Below are 25,328 nucleotides of genomic sequence, written 5' to 3' on the forward strand. Positions count from 1 at the left end.
AGGGGTACTTTTTTTTTTTTTTTTAAAGGGGTACTTTATTAAAAAAAAAAAAAAGTTGAGAAACACTGGTCTAGGCCAGTGGTGCGCAACCTGTGGGTCATGACCCCCCAAGGGGGTTGCGGTTGTCTTCCGGGGGGGGGGGGTCGGAGCACCGGGCCAGCTGCCATTTTTTCCCCTGGAGTGGCGTAAATGCAGTGGGGGCACGGGGAACGACAGGCAAGTGGAGAGGCATTTAAAGGGGCTTTTTTTTTTTTTTTTTCTTTTTCTCAACCAAAATTTTCCCAGGGGTTGCGCTGGGAAAAAAAGTTGTGCACTACTGGTCTAGACTACATCCCTCTTTCAAAAGAGGGATGTAAATTAGACATATCAAAATTACAAATGAAGCCGGGATTTGAATTTCCTGCACTTCATTTGCATAATGGCAGCCGCGCGTTCTTTAAAAAAAAAACAACCATCCTTTTTTGAAAGATCCTATAAACTTCATTTTTTAGGTGTACAGGATCTTTCGAAAAAGGTGGGTTTTTTTCCGAATGAACCGTGACTAGATGGCGGTTTCACTTTTGAAATACCCATTTTCAAAAGAACACGCAGCCACCATGATGCAAATGAAGCGCGGGAAATTCAAATCCCGGCTTAATTTGCAGTTTCCATCTGTCTAATTTACATCCCTCTTTCAAAAGAGGTATGTAGTTTAGACATGGCCTGAGAGAGGATACCATGTGCAGAGAGATGTCTGATAATCCAGCCATGTGTCTTTGTTATACTCCCTATAACCACTGCATGCCCATTTCTTTGGTCAGTGTCTCCTCAGACACGCATGAGCTAGGCTTACTGTGAACCAGCAGGGATATCTGCGGATTGTTAAGGGCCAATATTAATGAATTTCGATGGAACTTAGAATCTGGAACAATATTGTGAGATGTGGCCTTCAGGGGGATTGTGGTGAGAAACCGACTCTTGGGTCTTCATTGGGGATATGAGTGAACTCTCTTTTGCCACCCAGGAGGGCTTTCTGCAAAGATAACTAAGGTTTACATGCAACCCCTGTGCAAAGCCATCCTCTTCTGTTTAATGGTCAGCCCAGGATGGGATCAGCAGTAACATGGCTACTGTGAGGGCTTGAGAGGAAATTCTATGCTGCTTTGCCTGTTTCACACTGGTGCATGGCAGCTGATAATTTGTGTTGGTTCTGCAGGATGACAGCCCTCGGGTATACCCTACCTCTCCTGGCCCCATTCCCATAACTCTGGCGATGGATCATGTTGTTGTGAAGCGCAGCGATGATGGAGTGTTCTATGTAACAGGTTGGTAAAATAGGGAAGCCTTGAGTCTCCCTTCCTTCATGCCATCACTGGAGTGTAGAACACTGCAGGGATTCCTGCAGGTAGAGACTGGAACTGAAATCTGCTGCTGCTGGGGGAAGTTAGATCAGGAGTATTTGATTACCACCAGCACCCAGTGTTTCCTTATTCTCTGCAGCCACTTCTCCCAGAACAGGCTAAGAATATTACGTCTTCTGTATAAGCATCCCTCTCCTACAATACTCCAGTGTTCTCAGCAGCAGCCACTCCAACTGGTGTAACTTTTTGCTTGTGTACAAACTTTTTCTTGAGATTATATATTAAAAACTCAAGACAGCATTGGTGTATTTGTTAAAATGAATTTGGTTCTGGTTGTCACTCTTGCTGACTTGCAAGGACTGGGCAAGTAGTTTCTTTTTGTGCCGCAGTAAGAGTGTTTTTAAAATGGGGATAATACATCTGTACAGCACTTCGAAACCCTTTTTAAAAAAAAGTGCTTCATGGTATAAATGCACATATTAGTATTTCTGTATTCCTTTCCAGCTGCACAGAACGGGGGACTACCTTTACAGAAAAGGCCTGAGAAAGGTCTGAAGGAACAGAAGGACCCAAAAGAAAGACTCTTGGCAGTCCCAAGAGGAGCAGTACCTGTATTACAGGTAAGCCATTTCTGCATGTTTCCTTCCAGATAAATAGTAGCTTGTGTCCCGGACAGATGGCTGCAGACCAGAAAGTGCAGAGTTGGGACATGTAAGGCCTATACATGCATGTCTCTTTCCTTTTCTGGGGTGTTTATAGACAGGAAGCATTAGTGTCGTCTTGTGAGAGCAGTCAGGATTCAGTTCCCATCTCACCTTTCACACACAATCCAGAATTAAGAGTGATGCCTGCAGCAAACTTTCCTGATCACTTTCACGACCTTGTTTTCTGAGGAGATCCATCTTTCAACCACCCGTCCAATCCCTGAGTGGAAGAGTGTTGAGAATCTATTGGTTAAATTTAGAGGGGGAAGCAATAGGGGTGATGTTGTGGTTGGTGTCTGCTGTAGACCTCCGGATCAGGTGGATGAGGTAGACGAAGCTTTCTTCAGACAACTGAGGGAAGCTTCCAGATTGCAGGCCCTGGTTCTTATGGGGGACTTTAATCACTCTGACATCTGTTGGGAGACCAATACAGCAGTACACAGACAATCCAGGAAGTTTTTGGAGAATGTTGAGGATAACTTCTTGGAACAAGTGCTGAAGGAACTGACCAGGGGCCATGTGCAGCTTGACCTACTGCTCAGAAACAGGGAGGAACTGGTAGGGGGAGTAGAGGTGGGTGACAACCTGGGAAGCAGTGATCATGAGATGGTAGATTTCAGGATCCTGACCAAAGGACAAAAGGAGACTAGCAAAATACAAACCCTGGACTTCAGAAGAGCAGACTTGGACTCCCTCAGAGAACTGATGAGCAGGATTCCCTGGGATGCTTATATGAAGGGGAAAAGAGTCCAGGAGAACTGGCAGTATTTTAAAGAAGCCTTATTAAAGGCACAGGAAGAAACCATCCCGATGTGCAGGAAGAAAAGCAAATATGGTAGGCGACCAGATTGGCTTACCGGGAACATCCATGGTGAGCTTAAACACAAAAAGGAATCTTACAAGAAGTGGAAACTTGGACAGATTACTAGGGAGGAGTATACATATATTGTTTGAGAATGCAGGGGAGTTATCAGGAAGGCGAAAGCGCAATTGGAATTGCAGCTGGCAAGGGATGTGAAGGGTAACAAGAAAGGTTTCTACAGGTATGTTAGGAATAAAAGGGTGATCAGAGAGGGTGTGGGGCCCTTACTGGATGAGGGAGGTAACCTAGTGACAGATGATGTGGGAAAAGTTGAAGTACTCAATGCTTTCTTTGCCTCTGTCTTTACAGACAAGGTCAGCTCCCAGACAAATGCATTAGGCAACATAGTATGGGAAGGAGGTGGACGGCCCATGGTGGGGAAAGAACAAATTAGGAACTATTTAGAAAAGCTAAACATACACAAATCCATGGGCCCAGATTTAATGCATCCGAGGGTACTGAGGGAGTTGGCAAATGTCATTGCAGAGCCTTTGGCCATTATCTTTGAAAACTTGTGGAGATCCGGAGAGATCCCGGATGACTGGAAAAAGGCAAATGTAGTGCCCATCTTCAAAAAAGGGAAGAAGGACAATCCAGGGAACTACAGCTCAGTCAGCCTTACCTCAGTCCCTGGAAAAATCATGGAGGGGATCCTCAAGGAATGCATTTTGAAGAACTTGGAAGAGGGGAAAGTGATCAGGAATAGTCAACATGGATTCACGAAGGGCAAGTGGTGCCTGACCAATCTGATTAGCTTCTATGATGAGGTAACTGGCTCTGTGGACATGGGAAAGTCAGTGGATGTGATATACCTTGACTTTAGCAAAGCTTTTGATACGGTCTCCCACAATATTCTTGCCAGCAAGTTAAGGAAGTACGGATTGGATAAATGGACTGTAAGCTGGCCAGACAGTGGGGCCCAACGAGTAGCGATCAATTGCTCGATGTCAGGTTGTCGGTCAGTTTCTAGCAGAGTGCCTAAAGAATCGGTTCTTGGACCGGTTTTGTTCAACATCTTTATTAATGACCTGGATGAGGGGATGGATTGCACCCTCAGCAAGTTTACAGATGACACCAAGCTAGGGGGAGAGGTAGATACACTGGAGGGCAGGGATAGGGTCCAGAGTGATCTGGCAGATTAGAGGATTGGGCCAAAAGAAATCTGATGAAGTTCAACAAGGACAAGTGTAGAGTCCTGCACTTGGGACAGAAGAATCCCAAGCATTGTTACAGGCTGGGGACCGAATGGCTCAGTAGCAGTTCAGCAGAAAAGGACCTGGGGATTACAGTGGATGAGAAGCTGGATATGAGTCAACAGTGTGCCCTTGTAGCCAAGAAGGCTAATGGCATATTGGGGTGCATTAGGAGGAGCATTGCCAGCAGATCCAGAGATGTGATTATTCCCCTTCATTCGGCTCTGGTGAGGCCACACCTGGACTACTGTATCCAGTTCTGGGCCCTCCACTATAGAAAGGATGTGGATGCATTGGAGAGGGTCCAGCGGAGGGCAACCAAAATGACTAGGGGGGCTGGAGCGCATGACCTATGAGGAGAGACTTAGGGATTTGGGTTTATTTAGTCTGCAGAAGAGAAGAGTGAGGGAGGATTTGATAGCAGCCTTCAACTTCCTGAAGGGAGGTTCCAAAGAGGATGGAGAAAGGCTGTTCACAGTAGTGACAGATGGCAGAACAAGGAGCAATGGTCTCAAGTTACAGTGGGGGAGATCTAGGTTGGATATTAGGAAATACTATTTTACTAGGAGGGTGGTGAAACACTGGGATGGGTTCCCTAGGGAGGTGGTGGAATCTCCATCCCTAGAGGTGTTTAAGTCTCAGCTTGACAAAGCCCTGGCTGGGTTGATGTAGTTGGGACTGGTCCTGTCTTGGGCAGGGGGCTGGACTTAATGACCTCCTGAGGTCTCTTCCAGCTCTATGATTCTGTGACATTCTTTTAGATGTAGGGACTTAGAAAATAGGTCATAAGCAACCACAGAATGAGTACTACAGTCAATATCCTGTTAACATGGATGGAACCCTCTGCTTAGTTTACTCACTTTTTAATTTTATCTTCCATTTAATTTCATCCAGACATCTGGAACCCAAATAATTTTGTAATGCAAACAAAATAAAAAACAACCTTCACTTTGTATTGCTCTTCCTTTATGCAAGTATTACTAGATAATCTGATGATTGGCTATTGAAAAATGTGCTGATAGAAGCAATGAGGTCTAGCGGGTGAGGTGCTGAACTAGGATTCTGGAGACGTGGCTCTGCCACTGGCCTTCTGGGTGACCTTGGTCAAATCACTTCTCCACTTTGTACCTCTATTTTCCCTCCCTCTCTTTGCCTCATTTTAGGTTGTAAGCTGTTTGGGGGAAGGGACTGTCTGATTGTGTGTGTAGCACCTAGTCTAGACAATGGATTGGTGATCACAACTGGAACCTCTAGGTCATACAGTAGTTAATTTACTGATCCTACTCAAGTCAGTGGGAGCAGGATTGAGGCTTAAATTCTGAATTAAAAAATAACACAGCCCAAGGAAGATCCACCAATAAATAGTATTGTCCAAATCATTGTCAACATTAGACTTGCCATATGCTATGCTAGGGATCCTGATGGCCATTGGTATAACAAGGTATATTTAACATCCCTAGTTAACTCTAGTATGCCTGTTTATGAATAAAACACATCTGTAAGGCACAGGTAGCTTCAGTCCAGGAGGTAGTAACAGATGTGACCGAATTAAGGGGAGGTTCCTGGTGAACTTACACAGGTAGTCCTGTTAACTGTAGGGATGTATATGTGTAGTCGGTTAGCTGATAAACAAAATCTTATAGGTTAATGCTATAGACTACACACATTTCCCCCCAGACCTTCTTGCCAGTAAATTTTTTAGCAGACTGGCTACCTCTAGCTGTGACTCTGCATTTAAAGTGTGTTAAGAAGCCAGGTGGGCAGGCAGCCCAGCTCAGCGCCCCCGGACAGGGGCTGCTGCTGGCCCTGCCCCGCCCCTGGGAACTATAGACTAGTCAACTAGTTGATAAGAATTAATGAGGTTAATCAAATATTCAATTAACTTGATATTTAACATCCCTCGTTAACTCTAGTATGCCTGTTTATGAGGATAACACATCTGTAAGCACAGAATGGAGCCCACTTTTATCTTCCCTGTAAGTACAGTATTAACCTTAAGCTGATGCCAGAGTACTGCAGGAAGACCCTCTGCTGCTGACAGTCTTGTTCACATGTCTAAAGTAGGGAATCCATGGAGTCTGATGGCCATTAGGCTGCCACTGATGGGTGTGCAGTCTCAGTATAATAATGACTATGAAAGGTATTCCAGGAAACTGTTGGAAATGCATCTTGTCAGCAAGGACTCATGCAAGAAAGTCAAATGGAATCAGTATGTTGGCAGGCTTTGTTTGCTGTCTGGCATGTAGCTGCAGTTCATCTCCAAGCTCCTGGTTTCATATTCCTCTTTGACAGTATTGCGAAAAATCAGTTTGGTCTCACCTGCTTTTTACCTTTTGGAAAATCTGTCTCTCTTTCTCTCCTTGTTTCTTGTAGCTAAAGGAAGCCCCAGCTTTGCAGAAGGATCTCCAGGCTATGAAAATAGCCCTAGCAGAAGCCAATCTGGACATAGAACGCCTTCTGCAGGAAATTAGGAAATACGATCCCCTCTTCCAGCTTTGACAACAGAGGCCCAAGGCTGCAGCTGCTCAGGAGGAGCAGAGATCATCACCAGCATCCAGGTGGCTAATTTGTTACATTGCTACTGAGAGGCCAACCTCAGTAGAGAGGAATCGCCTTGGGGAACTAAATCCTAATAGCAGGATAAACTCTTAAGTCAGGAAGAAAGAAGGAGAGCCTGGCTGGGTGAAGGGAAATTAGCAACAAGGAGCTACCTGGTTCTGGTTTTGCAGCCATGTCCCTCAGTCCTGACAGAACGGTGCTATACTCGGTGTCACTGAATAACTGCAGTGCTTGGTCTGCAAGCAGAAAATGCAGAACAGTAGTCAAGAGCCAGGCACCCTGTCTAGTCATCTTACAACGGTGTTGCTGGCCTACTTTCATACCACCATTGCGTCTTCTTCCTTGTTCATCTTGGTTTACAGAGGTGGGTGGTGTGGGGGTCTGTACTTCCTTGAGTATCTTCCTGGGTGTTTTTGCCCAAACACACTCACCAAAGAGCGCAGGCAAAAGCAATAAGGTCAACTTGTTCAGTCAAGGCATAGTCAAATATGGCAGAAGTTTGTTTTATAGTGAATACATATGAAATGAAGTAAAATGGGCTGGAAATGTGGGGGGTGACTAGCTGTGAGAGATCTGGAAGTAACTACTCTCTATAGGGGAGAGGGAATGTGACTTGAAGATATTCTCCCTTCCACCCATCTAGCGTAGTACACAGTGGAAAAGGTACTAGAAGAAACCCAACAGTTTGTAGTCCCAGGCCCAAAGGAAGATGTGGGGTATTAGATTTAGAAAGGTACTCTGCTTGCAATGCTGCCTCTCAACCCCACCTCTAACTCTATGTCCATATGCCTTGGCCATTGCCTTTAGCCTGGTATGAAAGTTGCCAGTTTGAAAAGTGTCCCTTGCTCATTAGCTAAAAGCACAGAGGCTGAGTTCAGCTTAGTGTTCTCCACAATGAAATGGGAGGAATCCAACCTCTCCCCACAAACATGACCTTTCTATCAACTGACTACCTAGGAGGCAGGCTGGGTGCAAAGCTTATAGGCCAAGGGGCAGAAGAGGGGGAGGACCTGTCATCTCCCTTTGTGAAGAGTACTGCACTCAGACTTACCTGACAGAGGTTCACAGACTGGTGACGGAGGAAAAGCACTGACAGCAACAACAACCAGTATACATATTCTACCCTAGTCATGTATTCTGAGCTAGAGATGAATCAGATGATATGGAAGTTGTACAAAGGGCTGGTAATGTGTGTTTTAACAGAGTGCTGACACTCAGACTTTAGTGGCTTCTAGCTGCCTTGGTTGCTCTGTGCTAGTTATCTAAAGGCAATCAAAACAGCAGCTGTCTAATGTTCTCTCCTGGAGGATGGTGACTCAGTGCTAATCTTCTCCAAATTGCTTCCATGATGAAGGTGAAGTGTCCAAAGTCAGTGTGTGGCTTTCGTAATTTAAAATTAAATAGCTTCTACAGGTAAGAATACCTGGTAAAAGACAAAGTAGGAGTTCATGAGAAGTCATTGATGAAAAGGCTCTTTTGTAATGTTACAAGAATCAAATGCTTTTCTAAAGGCTAAGTTTGCTATTTCCTCACTTTAGCTGACTAAGCTAGTGCATGCACAGTCTTGGCACTGGGTGAAGAAGCAACTGTTGTGTGCCCTCCTTAACTAACAAAGAAATAAATGGAAGAGAGAAAGCAATGGCAAAGAGAGTATCCACAAGGTAGAAGATAGTGCTGGACAGAAGAGTAAGCTGTATACAGTTTAAGAAAGAACCATACAAGTTTCAGCCAATGTTTTACTACTGAAGAATGCCCACCCACCATACTTTATAGCATTCAGAGTCTCTTGGATTTTAATGCATTTCAAACTTTTTATGGATTAGATTTCTCCAGATGTACTTTATATTTGTATTAATGCACGATTTGTAGCGCATACACAATACTTTTTCTAGTGCCTGTAAAACAAACAGATGAGCCCCACACATCTTGATGAATTAAGATTTGGGGAGTGATCAGAAGGAAGACAATGACTTGTAACCGTTTTTTCCCTGTTACACTATCCTGCACATTTTTCTTCTACCCAATTCTGGATCTATCAGGTGTTTCTCTTTAATAGGGAACTTGCAGTCTAAGCTCTAGGGAGGAAGGGTGCATGTTTTTATGTGCTCAGTTGATGGTACTGAACTATAAAATGAGCCAACAACGAATCCCTTGCATATGTCACTCCAGATGAAAGGAGAGGACATAGAAAGGATGCCCATACCCAACACAAATAGCTGTCATTATGGGGATAATTATAAATTCAAAATATTTTGACTACACTACGCTGAAGATGGAGTCTTTGACCAGTACCATTGAAGACACAATAGCCTTGGCGCAGAGACAGCCCTGATTTACTGCTGTAAGGTGGACTGCATCTCTACCACCTTGTCTAACAAGGTCCAACTGACCAATGCCTAAAACCAGGTCAGCAAGAGCCCAAACTTCCCTGTGTGCACTGGGAGCCAACAATTAGAAATTATTTGGCTTTTGAAGGAAAAATCTGTTTTAAACAGCCTGAGATGAGCATTAGGCAAAGAGCAGCCAAATGCCAGAAGGCTTTGCAGTTGTTGTAATGTCTCTTTCCACATCTGATGGAACTGTGTTGGCTACTGTGTATTATATCTTGACTGCTCTAGTTCTCATTTTAATTTCTGTCCCTGGAAGAGGGAGGATAGTGTTCTCTCTCTGTACTGGAATCTTACTGCTTTACTTCAAGAGCATCTTTCTTGTCCTATGCCTCCTCAAAACAGTCTTTGTGACAGGTTATTACATGCATTATTGCCTACGTTGAAAAATCCTCTTGTGTAGCAGTCCTTGTTTGATCCTATGGAGCAGAGAATCTGTTAACAAGAGAAGGCGGCACTTTAACTTTTAGCAGTAGTGTAGGGGTAGCCCAACTGGGTATTTCCCCACCACCTTTGCCTTGTGTATGCACAGAATACTTTTAAAATAAAGAAAAAGAGGTTTTAGAAATGCAAGAATTATCTCGTGTGGTAAGGATCACACTGTGGCAAGGCTAAACAGTTTTCTTGTAAAACAGGCACTAATGTTACAGTGCATCTGTTTATATATAACCAGACTTGCTGTGAACCTAATATAAAGCAGCTAATTGTAGGTGTAAAAGACATCTAATGTTGTGAAGTGTGTTTTAAGCCCAAATGTTTGTTTCCAAAGTGAAGTTGTTGGTCACTTCCATGTAAACTGAAATTAACATTCTTTAGTGAAACTTATACACTTATATGCAAACTCCATCTCTTCCTGTTGAGATAAGAGTATTCCTGCAACCAGGCCCCCTGGTGGGAGGGGGTCGGGGGTGGAGAGCAAAGGCAGCAATTGCTCTAGGGCATAGAGCTGCTGACCAGGTCTGGGCAGTGCTAAGAACTGACTGAAAATGCCCCGGGGGGAAGGTGATGTTGATCCCACTGCTTTAGTCAGTGTGCTTGGAAATCACTTTTGTAAAAAAACAAACAAAAAAACCCAAAACTTTTTTTAAGATGTCCTGCTGCGTCTTTTAGCAGGTTATGAAAGGAGTGATAGGGGAAGGTTTTGCCCAGAACTGGTATCTAGCTACAATAACATGAAGCTACTTCCCTCTCCGGCTACTGCATCAGAAACAGCTGGTACGTAGTTTTCCTTGGCAAGCATCTTGTTCCAATGACCACAGGAGCTTGGATCAGTCCATATAGGGCTAGGTTCAGGAAAAAACTGAGTGCTTCTATTTCATTGTATTTCAGTACAATACAGGTACATTACTACTCAAAGCCTCATTGGGCTTCGTGCTGTATAAAAGCTTGCTCACTGCAGAGGACTGAAGAGCTAAGCTTGAACAGTAGGAAAGATACGGAGGGTGATGTGACTGATAAGTTACGTTGTGTTAAGGGAAGTTAGTTCTTGAAGATTGCTCTACTGTTGTATGTTCTATTAAATGAGCTAACTTCATTCTGAGTAATTGCAGTGTTACAGTAGGGATGAGTTGGGGTTGCAATAGCTCATTAGTTTCGGGGTTCCAGTCTTTTCTGCTTATACTTGGCAATACTGGGTACAAGTCTGACTTGAATCTAAGGCCTATCCGTATTGGAATCTTATGTTGCAGTATTACATTTCCACTAGTGCATTTTTTGGTTCTGTGAACCATCTTAAAGAAAAACTAAACCTCCACTGTGTCAAATGTTTTTCTCCATGGCTGGTTTTCTTGAATCCTGAGTAAACGCAGAACGTGGCTGAACAGCACACAGGAAAAGTAACAGTGGTTAAAGGCTGTGAGAACGAGAGGCTATCGTTAAAAGACCCTCTTTTCCAAAGGAAAACTAAAACGCTAGAGCCCCCACATTGATTAAGGATTAACAGATAGCATTTTCTCAGCTTAAGTTCTATAAGCAGCTACCACAAAACATTCAATGATGTTTCATCAGCAGAGTCAATGTGAATGGAAGAGACAACTCAAATCCCAGTCGTTTAACAGAACAGCAAATTTAATGAATTTTCATTGTACAAAATCTCCCCATTTCTATACAGACTGAAGTGTACCTGTTACAGCAGTATCAGCCCCCATCACATTTTCCTCTCTAACTAAAAAGCCTATTACACCAAAGGCTTTTGTCCTTTGTAATTGAAGGGTTTGGCTACCTTTCACACAACCTCAGCTATGTCTAATTCCCCTGACAACATTTCCACATCAGTTTTTATGTCTCTCTACCACCAGCACTTCTGTAAGTTGCCCAGGAAGTGTTTAAAGAGAGAGAACTTAAGCAGTCACTTCTTGCAGAAGTTATAAATGGAAGCATTTCATAGAGTCTGAGAAACTGGCCACATGGGCTCACTGTAGTTTTAAGAAACTTCTGTTAGGTTGTTTTGGTACAGGTTTGCTAGTTAATGCTGAAACCATCAGTAGTGCAGAAGGTCTGCAAGCTTTTTGTTTAAGCAGCTCCCTGAGGTGATATAATTTACAGCTGGAAGTCTATTCTCCTCCATCTTCTCCAAGGTCTGCTTCTTAAACTGCTCTCTAGTTCACTTCAATGGAAGGTGATTTTTTTATACTTAGAATTGGGGATCTGCCCACGTGATTTTAGCCGCCGGACTGCCTCACGCATGTGTTTGGGCTGAAGAGGTGGTAATTCTCCCCACTTCTCACACACATCCAGTGCTAAACAAACCAAACACAGAGAATGTTATCTGTCAGACAGTTGACTTATTAAGCAAGTGTCTCATCTTTTACTAAGCAGGTTCTACTATTCATAAACCCTTTCAACTTCAAATCCCTAAAAACAGCAGGCACTAGTTTCCAAGTGGTGTCCGCAAGGGACAGTTGGGATTTTCCAGTGGACAAGAATGAGCGCAAAACTGACGACTCTGGTTCTCACTATCCAAGCTGACAGAGAATATAAACACTCTTTAACTGGTGAAGTTACATTTTATGGAACAGTTGCGGTTACTTAATTTCTTAGAACATAAAATAAGTGGAGAATGCCCCTTTCTCCTTTGAACTGTTAAAATATTCACAGGTTGGTTAACTTGAACACATGTAGGGACTACTGCACTAGAGCTAGGAGATGAACATACACAAGGAAACAAACAGTACAGATTAGGGATGTTAAATGTGTTTATTTAGATAAACGTGTAACCACCGAAAATGTCAGTGGTTACATGTTTATACGGAGTCCCCTGCTGCCGGCTCTGTATCAGAGGCAGGGCTGCATGTAACCATGCATGTTAACAAATGAGCTCAGGCTCATCAGTTAACCATCTGCATGGGTACATATTCACATCCAGTTTAACTGGTTAACCCTAGTGTCCAACCAGTTCTGAAGTTATAGTGGCTACTGCTGTGATAAATTAGTCAAACTTAACTAGCCAAATAACCACATTGTTCAAGCCAACTGACCACATTCAATCAGCCAAATAGCCACATGTGGCTAGTGTGTTGGACACCAAAGAGTTAACTAATTAAAGGGGGGAGGCTGCTCTAGCCCAATTTGAGCGCGCGCATGTGTGCGTGCGCACTCACACTCTCTCTCTCTGCTGGATTGTAGCACCCAGCCCCATCACAGGCAGGGGCTGCACCAGCTGTGCCCTGTTTGCAACCTCTGTCTGCTTCAATCAGGACCTCAGGAGCAGCCCCTGTCAGCAACAGGCCCCCTGTCCGTCTGGAGCAGGCACCTGCTGGTTAACCAGTTAAATAGTCACATCCCTAATATACAGAGATGGAAAGAACCTATTGGATCACTACATCCATCCCTCTCCAGTTGCCACATGAAAGAAAGCTCATCTCAAATAGAGATACTGTGAGGCAGTGGTTCTCAAACTTTTTGGCCCGCGACCCACCCTGCTCAATGTAAATCTGCGGACCACAAGCCAAATGCCTCTAATGACAAAATGATTCATTTCAGAGTTATACAGATGCTAAGACAAAGGTCTAAGCTGTTGAAACTACATGATTTCACTTCAAAAGCTTTTTTCTCTGCTTTTATAGTGATCTTTACACAATATATTCTTAGGAATATTTCCCCCCACTTTTACAATATTCCTCTTCTACTCACCTTCTTCTACCACCTCCCCAACGAAGACTTTGGAAATCCCTGACATAGCAATAACCACATTCTGAGACACAGATGTACCAGTAATGGACTGGACCAGCTTGAAACAAAAGAAAATGTAATTCAGTTTTGCAGGTGAAGACTTTAAGAAACACTTAGTCTAAGCATGGGAAATACTGAGCAGTAACTACTGAAGTCAACACAAGTGGACTTCAGTGCTCAACACCTATTCCATAGTTGAAAACTTGTGCACTCAAACTGTGACCTAATCTATAATGATGTTTTATGCACTTACTTTTATACGTACCAAGCTGGATATGTTCCTCTGTGGACTGACTATTTGCAAAAACTTACCCGTTTAATAGCAGCCTTGGGGAAAGCAGACCGGCGGTACATCTCATAGCGATTCAGCTGCTCTTCAGAAAAGGAAGAAACCAAAATTCTGGAAGGAGGAAACAGGTCAGTTATGAGAGAACACAGGTGGACTTATTTTCATCTTAAAAAGCATTTTGAAAAGTTACCCAAATCTACATATGGTCTGTTACTACAGCGTGCCACTTTAGCCCTAAATACTTTATTAAGCATAAGACACACCACTAAAAGGAGGGGGTAGATTGTGCCCTAATTATCTAACACACAAGGTTGAGACAGATGAATTGTTTTGGTTTACAAGCTTGACTTAGATCTTCCTTTATGAAGGCAAAAATCAGAAAGACAACCTATTAAGGAATAGTCTCCAATGTTAGGCTTAAAATAATGACATGGCATATTACATACTACTGTACTTTTCATTTACATCAGCAAGCTCTGTACAGTAAATTGGGTGAGTTAAACTCAGTCTGATGAGCAAATTGTCATAAAATAAAATCCCGTACAGGGATGTTAAATATGGGTTAACTGAATAGTCGATTAACCTCATGAATTCTTATTGATTACTCAACTATTCTATAATCCACAAGGGTGAGGCCTGCAGCCAATGTAATCCAGCCCCACTCCCGAGGACCCCCTTGCCACTCCGTGCTGCGGTGTAAGGTGGGAGCTGGTCCATGAGGGGAGGGTTTAAAAACCAGCTCCCCTTGCAGACCTGCTGCCCCATGCTGCTGCCTCTAATATACAGGCAGCAGTGCAGAATAGCAGCTGGGGAAGGGAGGTGGGGGGGACTCAGCTCCTGGATGCAGTATGAGCCTGAACAGAGCTGGGCTGCCTGCCCCTCTGGCTCCTAATACTCATTAAATGCAGAGCTGCAGCAGGGGTACATCCTGGACCTGGCACAAGCCCAGACTGAGTCATGCTGCAGGCCAGCCTGCTAAAAAAATGAAGGGATGTGTGCATGTAGTCTACAGCATTAACTTATAAGCAAAAGTTTCTAGGTTAATCAACATCCCATATCCTATAACCAAACTTGATGTCAAATGGGTTAGAAATAACAGGGTGCACGCACTGCATTTTCTGAATCTCGTCTTCATCTACTTTGTGCTTCTTCTCTTTCTTCTCTTTCATCTCTAGTTTTATCTTCTTGGCTGCCGCCAATGCAGGATCCTCTGCTTCTGCTGAGCCCAATTCCAAGCTTTCTTGGCTATTCACCTGCCGCAAGAGAGAACAATTAGCGGGGTGAGGTCTGTTGGTTCCAAACGACCCATGTCCGTCCATGGTGGCCTGTGCGCAGTACTAGGAAGCACCCCCAGAGCAGGATGATAAATATTACACCCTACACGCTTTCACCTAGCAGCCTACTGTTTGGTTAGCGGCGCATGAGCCTAGAGGGGCGGGGGACTGGGGGGGGGGTGGAAGCGACTAGTCGACTACGGGATAATCTCAGGCTTGTTGGGTGGCCTAGTCCCTGCTCAACTAGTCGCTTCCCCCCCTTTGCTGCCTCACTAGAGGCACCAAGGGGGGAGCAGGAGCGGGGGGGGGCAGACAGGGGGGAATCGGGCTGCTGCCAGGAGGGGGGAGGGGCGCCACTTCCTCTTCGCGCTCTGCCCGGGAGGGGGGGGGCACGGCGTGATGACGTCACGCGGCCGCCGCAGGAATCTCTCTGTGGTGACCCGCCCCGCGCCCCTCACCTCCCCCGCCGGCCCGTCCGCCGCGGGCTCGCTGCCCCCGCCCGGCTCGGCCGCCTCCCCCGCGGGGGTCTCGGCCGCAGCCGGCGGTTCCGCGGGAGCCGCCCCCAGCCCCGGCGGCGACGCGGGCGGCGGGAAAGCCTCCTGGGGAGGGCCCGAGTCCCCGCTCTCCTCGCGGCCGGGCTGCGCGGCGTCCGCCATCGCCTGGGCGGAGGCCGCGCGCGCCGATGAGGTCATCGCGACGGCTCGGCGGGGTGTGTGTGTGGGGGGGGGGGGGCGCGCCCGAGCTCTGCCGCTTGCGGGCGAGTTCTGTTTCCATGGCAACGCGACAGCCCTCGGGGAGCGGGGCGCGGGGCGGGGGAATGGTGTGAGAGTGGGGGCGGGGCCTGGGGTTGGAGTGGGGGAGGGGCGGCCGACTATGGTTAGAGCAGTGGCAAGGAAGGGGGGGGGGGCACAGACCAGGGGGAGCAGTGGGTGTTGGAGGAGGGAGCGCTGGGTAAGGTGGGCATGGAGTGGGGACTCGGGAGTACAGAGCAGATGGGGAGCATTGGGGTGAATGAAGCAAGATCCCTCGTGCCTAGGCCCTGGGGGTACCCACAGGATTATCACAGGACTTTATAATCCTTAATGCAAATAAATGTTTCTCATTAAGGTCCTATAATGAGTTGTTTGCTGACTCTGTTTCTTTGATGAAGGAAACCAATTGGGGAGGCGAAAGCAGAGGTGATAATTTTCTGCATTGTTGCTTTCTAATTGGCCAGCACAGCACGCTAAGATGTTATCATCATTAGGATAATGGTTAGGCTGGGAGACGGAGGAGTCAGGAGTCCTGAGTTGTTTCCAGCTCCGCTCTTGGTCAGTATGCGAGTTTTGACATGTCAGTGAACGTCTTTGTGGCTCAGTTTGCCTGTCTGTAAAATGGGTACTATTTACATTCTTCATAGGGCTATGGTGAAGATTAATTCATGTTTGTGAAGGGCTTGAGATCCTTGACTGAAAAGTGCTAAAGGTTTGAGATTTTATTATTTTCGGGGCCACAGCTGATTACATCATTCTCCTGCAGTACTACACATACATGCTGTTCTTTTTCTGTGTAGTCAAGACTATTAGGATGATGTAACTGATGAAATCCTGACCGAAACTCTTACTCTGGAGGGATGGGATAAGCTTAGCATACAGGTCTAGGAATGAGGCCTTTCACATCCTAAAGTTCTGCCAACTTCTTTCCCAAATCTGCATTACAGTGTAGTGCCACCAGTCAGTGTTCATTCTCAGCTCAGAAGTGGCACTCCCCTGCCTGCAAATGCTCCATGAACACTACCAAGTACGTTGAATTATTTTTGCTATGTCGTGAAGCAATGTGTCAAAGAAATCCTCCTGTCCCCAGTTGTGGTGGTGGTACTTTCTGAGGGTCTGCAAATACAGGACACTTGTGCACTGTGTATGTGCAATTTCCATGACAATAGTGCAAAGCCCTAGGTGCTTCATGCTTTTGTGTGAGATAGCAGATACCAAAATACTTCATGTAGGTTTGTGGTGTATTTAAAAAAAGTGAAAATTATGGCATTGTAAGATGGAGAAAGTTGCATGCTGGGAAGTTGACCCCTCGCTTCCAGAGGTGTCTGGATGAGCCATTGCTATACTGCAAAACCTTGGAAAAATGTCCCAAAAGGCATTGTAGTGTCTTCATGTCACTCTGAGGTACCTAACTGTAGTGTAGTGTATTTTACATCAACACAAGCACTCCTGGTATATATGCAGTGCTGACAGGAGCAGCCATATGCATTCACCTAAGTGATATATAACTTTTTGCATGTGTATGCTCACATAATTTGTATCAATCAATGTTTGTAGCAGGGACTATCATATGTTTACACTATGGAAACTATACCAGCATATCTATATTCCGATTCAGTGCTATTCTTTTCCAGTAATTCGTGCTGTAATCCTACGTCAGCATTATTTATGTTCCACTGTATGTGACTTGAAGAAGAATCCTTTCATTGAACAAACAGAAATCACTAAGGAGAAGTTAATTCTACGTCTTTAATACATTAAGGTAGTTTAAAAGATCCACTGAACTAATGAGGATAATCTACATCTTCAATCATTCTAGTCCCATTTTTTGCACAATAGCAATGAATGAGAGATGTCATTTGTATTTCACGATAATAGCAGCACACTACCTACTTAAACGTCTGGTTCAGTCAGAAGCTTTTCCTGTATGAATCTCATTATGCTGACAAATGTCAGGTATCTGTTTGCCAAGTAAAATTCAAGCCTTCTTTCTTGAGAGTATTAACTCTTTCCTGTTTTATAAAAGGTGAGTCTCTTAGTTGCCTTATGATTATTACTGAATATTAATCCATAAAGAAAACACTTTAAAATACATGCGGGAAAGATGGTGTGATGGGAACATTATGCTGGCCAGGAGGGGTTAATAAACTGCAGTGTCTCTAACCCCACACCATGACACCTAATTGATTTGAAGCCAGGAAGGAGGAGTTAAAAGAAAGGAGCACAGAAGTGGGCTGTGCCCATGAAAGCTTGTGATACCATCTACATGTTTTGTTAGTCTATAAAGTGCTACCAGACCATTTGTTGTTTTTTTTCTGTAACAGACTAACTTGGCTACCTTCTGAAGCAGCTAAATTGGGGGTTGACTAGGGTGATAGTTAGGTTGTGAGGGAAGAGTAGTTGGGGGTAGGAATCACTGGAGACTTGTGATAGCACTTAAGAGATACACCACCCCCTAGCATCCCTGTCAGAATTTCAGTTGCTAAATGAGGTGCCCCTTCCTGCCCTCTCCCTCTTTCTCTGCTGGTCCTCCCTCCCCCAGGCACAAGTTGCCTATCTTAAGAATTAATTGAAGGTTATGGTCTGCTATATAGCCTTCTTATGGAAGGGCATACCTAACACAGACTGTTAGGGTGCATCTAGACAGCACCCTTTTGTTGGAATAAGCTACACAATTTGCAGTATGCAAATTGTGTAGCTTATTCCCAGTCTAGGTTGAAACAGCTTATTTTGAAATTTGGCACCGTGTAGACCATGCCAAATTTCAAAATAAGTCATTATTCTGACAAATCCCTTAACCCTCGTGGAATAAGGGTTACAGTGATGCCGGAATAGCGTGCCCGCTGTTTTGGGAAATGGTGGGAGTGTTTAAAGATGTGGCGTTACTATTTTGAGATTTTTCTGGTATCCCATAATAGCATCGCAGTCTAGACGTACCCTTAGGCTGTGTCTAGACTAGCCAGTTTTTCCGGAAAATCAGCCGCTTTTCCGGAAAAGCTTGCCAGCTGTCTACACTGGCTGCTTGAATTTCCGCAAAAGCACCGACTTCTTACTGTAAGAAATCAGTGCTTTTTGCGGAAATACTATGCTGCTCCCATTCGGGCAAAAGTCCCTTTTGCGCAAAACTTTTGCGCAAAAGGGCCAGTGAAGACAGCTGAGATTTGTTTTCCTCAAAAAAGCCCTGATCGCGAAGAAGGCTATCGGGGCTTTTTTGCGCAAAAGCGCGTCTAGATTGGCCACGGACGCTTTTCTACAAAAAGTGCTATTGCGGAAAAGCATCCGTGCCAATCTAGACGCACTTTCCGAAAATGCTTTTAACAGAAAACTTTTCAAAAACATGAGGCAGCATGTTCTTTTAAAAAAGAAACGTGATTTTTAGGGTTAATGGAAGGTGCTAGCTTTATGCTCTGGAGGCTTCTGTTTATATGCAAAGCAGCTATAGTCTGAGCAGCATCATTCTACTTTATCACCCATATTGCCCTGCTGCTTTGTGTCTCTAATCTGAATTCAGGGGTGCCTTGTGGGTTTGGAAGGGTACCGTTTCTGTTGATAACACTGCCAAAAAGCCATTTGCCCTAGTGGTAGGATTTTGCCCTACCAAATCACATTACATTTGCAAAATACTAACTGGATTATTGGGTCAAACTTGATGTATAATGCTTCTTGTGGGGTAGGAGGCTGAGGGGTTAACACATGGATATCACTGGAGGCTGCCTCTTACATGTGTCTTAGATTATACGTAAACAGGCTCATCTGCTTCCATTTTATTCATTACAGGACAAGCAACCAGAGCATTATTCTTCCCTTTTATTAATATATGCAAATGTCATCCTGTCCCCCTTTGTACCCTCTTTCAGTCATGAAGCAGGAGATCTGAGACCAGGCATTCCCTCTGATGGGAAGGTGGAGCATTGGACACTACCTCTGGCACATGGGTTTGAGGACCAGGCAAGATGAATACTGCAGAAGTACAGGAATTTTGGATCCTGCCTTTGGTTAGGATGGCACTGAGACAGGCAGATGCTGGGGAACTGCTACATTTCCCTCTTTAAACAGTGGATTTAACACATGTATGAATCCCTATAAAGGCCCTCAGGGATTTTGGAGGATTAATTGAAAGACTCGGGTGCTCTTCCATGTCAAATGGCACTTTCCCTCTTTCTTTGAAGAAGGGCTAAGTGGATGGTGAGTATTTCATGGGTCCAGTTGCAGGATAGGACCAGATGTGGCAGCAGAGTGATGATAGTGGTACACCAGCGAAGTCCATGAGCGCTGTGGGTTTGGTCTCTATCTTCTGCAAGGAGAGTGGGGAGCCAGGTGCTGCATTATTATGGGCACAATATAATTTCTCCCCTTCTTGGGAGACTGGAAGCACTTCTGCTCTGAGAGGGGTCATACCATGCCCCTTCTTCATCCACTCTGGGATGCGATTTATGCCCTGAAGGGGGGGATACTTCTGGGGGGCAGCTCTAAGCCCCCTATGGGGGTGAGGTTATGGGGTACCCCTCCCCTGTGGGGTCCTAGAGACATGCCCTTTCAGACGGGCGGAGCCTTCCTCGTGTGTGGGCGGAGCCTTCCTCGGACCCGCCCCTGCGGGCGTGGCACTGCTGTGTCCCCTTGTGTGGGCGGAGCTTCCCGCGGCGGGGGGTGGGGTCTGCGTGGCCCCGCCCCGGAAGGACGCGCGGGCCAGGCGCTGGCGCGGGGCAGGCGGCGACGGCGGCGGTTCGCGGCTGCCGGCACCGGGGAGCGCGGGGCCCCGGCGGGGCCGGGCCATGGGGAAGGAGCAGGAGCTGCTGGAGGCCGCCCGCACCGGCAACCTGCCCGCCGTGGAGAAGCTGCTGTCGGGCAAGCGCCTCAGCTCGGGCTTCGGCTCCGCGGGCGGCGGCTCCGGGGGCGGCGGCGGCGGGGGGCACCCGCTCTCCAGCCTCCTCAGGTGAGTCCCGCTCCGCGGGGCAGCGCCCGCCTCGGTCCTTCCACGGGCGGGAGGGGGGCGGGGTTCCGCGCGCCGGGGCGGGGGGCTGGATGCCTGGTGTGAGGGGGGCCGGGCGGGGGGGGCTGGATGCCTGGTGTGAGGGGGGTCGGGCGGGGGGGGCTGTGGTGCCAGCCCGGGGGGCTGGATGCCTGGTGTGAGGGGGGTTGGGCTGGGGGGGGCTGTGGTGCCAGCCCAGGGGGCTGGATGCCTGGGGTGAGGGGGGCCGGGCGGGGGGGCGGGCTGTGGTGCCAGTTCGGGGGGCTGGATGCCTGGTGTGAGGGGGGTCGGGCGGGGGGGGCTGTGGTGCCAGCCCAGGAGGCTGGATGCGTGGTGTGTGTGGGGGGGGCTGTGGTGCCTGGTGTGAGGGGGGTTGGGCTTGGGGGGGCTGTGGTGCTAGCCCGGGGGGCTGGATGCCTGGTGTGAGGGGGGTGTGTATGGGGGGAGGGAGGTGGGCTGGGGATGCTCAGAGGAAACTCCCCCCCCCCCCCAGAGGTGTTGGGACGGGGGGGGGGTCTTGAAGAGGGGACCACTCTACCCCGGGCTTGCAGTCCGGTTCCGTGGCTCTCCGCACCCTCACGGCACAATTGCTCCAGCCCCTCAGTTTCCTTCCTGTGTGAGGTTACCCCAGCCAGGCCGGGCATGCCTTTCCTTGCTGTGATTTCTGTGACTTTCCAGTTTTAGATTTATAGTCCCTTGGCTCCCCGTCAGGACTGGGGGCAGTGCTGGGTGCTGCGCACACACCCCCAGGGACATAGGCCTTTGCCTTGGCTGGGAATGCTCCGTGATGTGCGATCTACCTTGCTCTACCTTGCTCGGTAGCTTCCAGCTCTTTGTGTAGCTGCTTTCTCCTTCCTCTCTTCCCTGCAAGCAGCTCTCAAATAAACCTCTAGCTGTAGCATTTCTCGGGGTGCTGCTCGCTGCAGTTTTCCTTCCATGCAGTTCCAGTCCTGCTGCTAGAAAATGCTGCTGATCCTGTTCCCTCCTATCTTTCCCTCCCTCTGGCTGTTTGAGTTGTAGGAGGATGGTCGGAGAGTTGACGGCTACTTTTGCTTGCGTGTCTCTTGGTGGTGGCATTCTTCGGAGATGGGGAAGAAATTTCTGACATGAATGCAACTAAATTTCATATCTCTCTTCACCTCTCCGTGGATTAAAAAATATAGGAGGCAGGGAAAGGCTCTTAAAAGGTCAAGTCCAGCTTCCTGTGCTGAGGCAGGACCTAGTAAACAGATCACCTCAACAGGTGATCTCAAACTTACAATGGTGGGGATTTCAGATTTTCCCTTGGGAATCTATTCCAGAATTTAATTATCCTTATAGTTTTTCCTAATATTGACCATAAATCTCTTGCTGCAGATGCCCATTTACTCCTTGTCCTGCCTTTAGTGGACAGCTGATCCCCATTTGGTTAATAACATCTTTTAAAACATCTTTTGAAGACTGTTGTTAGGTTATCCCCCCCCCCCCCCGTCTTTCTTTTTCAAGACTAAAAATACCCTTTTGAATTTTTTTCCTGATAGGTCAGGTTGTATAAGACTTATCTTTCTTTTTCACTCTTTTCCGTTTGCTCTCTAATTTTGTCTTCATTTTTCCTGAAGTGTGGTGCACAGAATTAGACTCAGTACTCCAGCTGAGGCCTCATGGATGCTGAGAATAGTGGGACAAATAGCTCCTTACTTACACTATTCCTCTTAATGCACTCCAGGTAGGATGTTAGCATTTTCCACAGCTATATCATATTGACCTGTATTCAATTTGTGCTCCAGTGTAACTTCCACATAGTTTCCAGTTATACTACCTCTTAGCCAGTTATTCCCTATTTTGTAGATTTGCATTTGCTTTTTCCTTCCAAGTTCAAGTGTGTTGTGCTTGTCTTTATAGAATGCAATCACTTTGATTTCAGAAAAATGCTCTATTTTATCAAGGTAGTTTTGATTTCTTAGTCTCTCCTCTAAAGTGCTTGCAATGCCTCCCACCATCATCAGTAGGATCTGTTATTCAAGTAATTAATGCAAATATTGAATAGTACCAGAGGGAGGACTGATCCCTGTGGGATGTGATATTGGGCGTTGTTCGAAGACACGATATTGGGCTACATTGGTCTTTAGTTTTCATTATGATGGTTCTTATGACCCTACTATTTATGTCCTCCCAGTTGGACAGCGAACTGCTGATAACTACTCTGAACATGGTCTTTCATTACTAGCTGTGCGTTTGTTATAGTAACTTCAGCTAGACTACGTTTCCCTTATTTGCATGTGAGAATATAATCTGGAACTATGTTTGTAGTCTTACTAAAATAAAAACATTTCACTTGGACTCCCCCAAACTAGAGCAAAAGCTCCGTTTAAGAATGAAATTCATTTAATTGGCATGATTTATTCTTGATAAATCCATACTATTTCTTGTAACCCTATTATCATCAAGGTGCTTACAAATTGCTTGTTAACTTGCTCCAGTATCTTTCCAAGTATTGGTTAGTGTGACAGGTCTTTTAATTCCCTTGGTTCTCTTTGTTCCTCTTTTTTAAAGATTGGTACTAAGTTTGCCGTTCTCCAGTCCTCTGAGACCTCCTCTGTCCTCCATGAAATGTAAAAGATGATTGCTTCCACTAGTTCCATAAGTACTTTTAGGATGAATTTCATCAGGCTCTGTTGACTTGAACTCCTCTAACATAGCTACATATTCTTAACTTGTTCTTTCCCTGTTTTGCCTTACTGATAATTGTTAGGGGTAATAGCACACTGAGGTACCAATGACATGAACAGCAGGGAGCCAGTGAGGTGAGTTGAGGAAAAGCAAAGGAAGTTTGTTTGCTGTCTTGTAAATATTTGTGATTTCTTCCCCCAAAGTGTAAATGTTGTATGTTTGGTTAGGTCAAACTTTAATATACAAGACATAGAGGGAAAATAATCAACGTTTGCTACTTCTGTTCTGGGTCAGAAAGCATTCAAACGTTAGTCTGCATTAGAGGAGAGATGTTTTAAATGGTGTACACAGGGTCAACGCAGTTAAATGCATGCCAGAAAATTTTATCAATCCCTTGTTCCAGCTGCTTGACCACAGTTCCTTTCAACATGTGTTGGTTATGACAACCCTGTCAATATTGGTAGGATGACTGCTTGTGTTATACGGGACAAGGATGTGATGTATGACAACTGATCCAACAGCTGGCTGTGTTGGCATGTATGTCAGCCTCAGATATGTGCATGTTGGTGCACCATATATGGTGACAACTAAAAAGTGTCAAACTGCTGTTATATTCAGGATCTCTCAATGTCTCTAACAGCAGTGTTATTAGAGGCTCCCTTTTCCTCAGGGACTGTTTTTTGTCTTGGATTCTGGAAGCTGAAGTTAAATTGGAATGTTGAGAATGAGGACATACAGTAGCTTTGAAATTTCCGTGTTACTTCTAGTACCCCATTAATTTATTTTGTAAATTCTTGTACTTTGGATCAGATGAATCCACAGCAGGAAATGTGTGTGCTAACTTTAGGCCACATAATGTCTTTATGAAAAAGAGTTACTAAATTTACCTGAAATAGGTGGCCTGAGAATTGTGCAGGGTGGAATTGGAATAAGATGGACAAACTTCCATAATTGTTTTCATAAATTGTCTGAGTTGAAGGGGGTGTCACTTGGGTTTGTGTGTGATACTTCGTTTTTAATATCCTGGGACTGACGTGACTACAACACTGCTTAAATGTAATTGAAATCCTGTTAGTACGGCTAGATCAGGCTTGCAAAAACTGGTGAAGGGGAGCTCTCTGATCTCTGAAATTGTTTGTCATTTTTGTAGCAATAGGTATGAAGGAGACATGAATATGATCCCTACTATTCTAGGGGATTGATTCTCCTCCCTTCCAAAAAATAAGACAGAGTGTCTTAGCGGTCTTGAGGTGTCCACTCTTTCCTCTCAGTGTGCATGTGTTGCAGTAGTCCAATTAAAACTACGGTACTGCAAAGGTGTGAAAAGTAGAAACACAGGGAAAAAATGTAAATGTTAGCCCAGCCTTTGGTAGAAAACTGAAGGGGGCACCTGTAAAGGTCACAAGAAGAAAATGGCAGATGAGTAGAGGAGGCAGGAAATCAGTTGAGCAATGAAAATTGTATTTATTGTAGGGAAGGCTAAGGGGGTGAGTCTCAAAGTAACGGCGTCTGACATTCAGCTCAAGAATAAATGTTTTTTTTTAAAACACTGAGTTGAAGGAGCTGTTCTTCAAAGTTCTCATGGCGCCATGAGTTTGTTGCAGAGAGATATGTTTTCTGAATTAAACAAATGAGCTGGAGTTATGCCCAGAGAGGAATTTCCCTTGAAAGATAGCATAAATGCATGCCAAGTGAAGTGAATCAATGGGGGCGAGGTCTGAGCATTACCAGTGGGGGGCTGGTAATTATCCTTATCAAGAGTGGGAAAAGAAGGGGGTGGTTAAAGAATAATAGATGCTTCTGGCATGAAATGTCTTAGGGCTTCTCAGTTTGAGTTTAGAGTAGGGATATGAAGTCATGTTTGTGCTGATGTACTGTACTGAGGAGAAAGATGGTCCACTGTGGTTCTGCTGTGGGCCACATTAGCAACACTGAAGGGGTCTGTGGAGACTAGCCCATGCCACTGAAGCAGCCAAATGTGACTTCCTACTAGTGAATGATTATGGCAAAATCAGGCATTTGGTAAAACTTTCCAAGTCCGAAGTCACTCATATGCTCCTAAAAACTGTTTCCATTGCGCTGTCATTGGAGAGCCACTGTCAGATGGAGTGGTGCAGGAGAGATACTGAGCCTTCCTTTCTACTGAAAATAGAGGTTGCTGGGGAGCCAATTTAGGAACA

At 45.6% G+C, this 25,328-nt stretch overlaps 3 protein-coding genes across 19 annotated transcripts in view; 2 read left to right on the top strand and 1 right to left on the bottom strand.

Moving 5' to 3' along the window:
• Positions 1 to 8,616, top strand: part of BLTP3A (bridge-like lipid transfer protein family member 3A) — a 67,322-nt gene extending 58,706 nt beyond the window's left edge. For 2 of the 3 annotated variants that reach the window (XM_075910453.1, XM_075910455.1), the window contains exons 19-21: positions 1,196 to 1,304; positions 1,845 to 1,960; positions 6,473 to 8,616. In XM_075910453.1, the coding sequence (XP_075766568.1) occupies positions 1,196 to 1,304; positions 1,845 to 1,960; positions 6,473 to 6,598 (351 nt within the window). In that variant the 3' untranslated portion in view covers positions 6,599 to 8,616. Of the gene's footprint in view, positions 1 to 1,195; positions 1,305 to 1,844; positions 1,961 to 3,392; positions 4,417 to 6,472 lie in introns of those variants that run through there. The other variant, XM_075910454.1, reaches the window with a different exon arrangement.
• Positions 8,617 to 11,090: 2,474 nt separating this feature from the next.
• Positions 11,091 to 15,482, bottom strand: TAF11 (TATA-box binding protein associated factor 11). The gene is made up of 5 exons (XM_075910456.1): positions 15,237 to 15,482; positions 14,615 to 14,757; positions 13,528 to 13,615; positions 13,177 to 13,273; positions 11,091 to 11,783 (listed from the first exon to the last, which is right to left on the bottom strand). Exons 1-5 carry the CDS (start codon positions 15,468 to 15,470, stop codon positions 11,653 to 11,655), a joined length of 693 nt encoding a protein of 230 aa, XP_075766571.1. The 5' UTR covers positions 15,471 to 15,482; the 3' UTR covers positions 11,091 to 11,652.
• A 449-nt stretch (positions 15,483 to 15,931) lies between these two features.
• The window catches only part of ANKS1A (ankyrin repeat and sterile alpha motif domain containing 1A), a 188,300-nt gene continuing 178,903 nt past the window's right edge, over positions 15,932 to 25,328 (top strand). For 10 of the 15 annotated variants that reach the window (XR_012897912.1, XM_075910417.1, XM_075910418.1 and 7 more), the window contains exon 1: positions 20,181 to 20,463. Coding sequence is in view for 13 of the 15 variants with exons in the window: in XM_075910417.1 (XP_075766532.1) it covers positions 20,303 to 20,463 (161 nt within the window). In the remaining 2 variants the exon portion in view is untranslated. Of the gene's footprint in view, positions 15,957 to 20,180; positions 20,464 to 25,328 lie in introns of those variants that run through there. The other 5 variants (XM_075910423.1, XM_075910426.1, XM_075910432.1 and 2 more) reach the window with 2 other exon arrangements.

Source organism: Pelodiscus sinensis, chromosome 27 (assembly GCF_049634645.1).
Source record: "Pelodiscus sinensis isolate JC-2024 chromosome 27, ASM4963464v1, whole genome shotgun sequence".
NCBI lineage: Eukaryota > Metazoa > Chordata > Testudines > Trionychidae > Pelodiscus > Pelodiscus sinensis.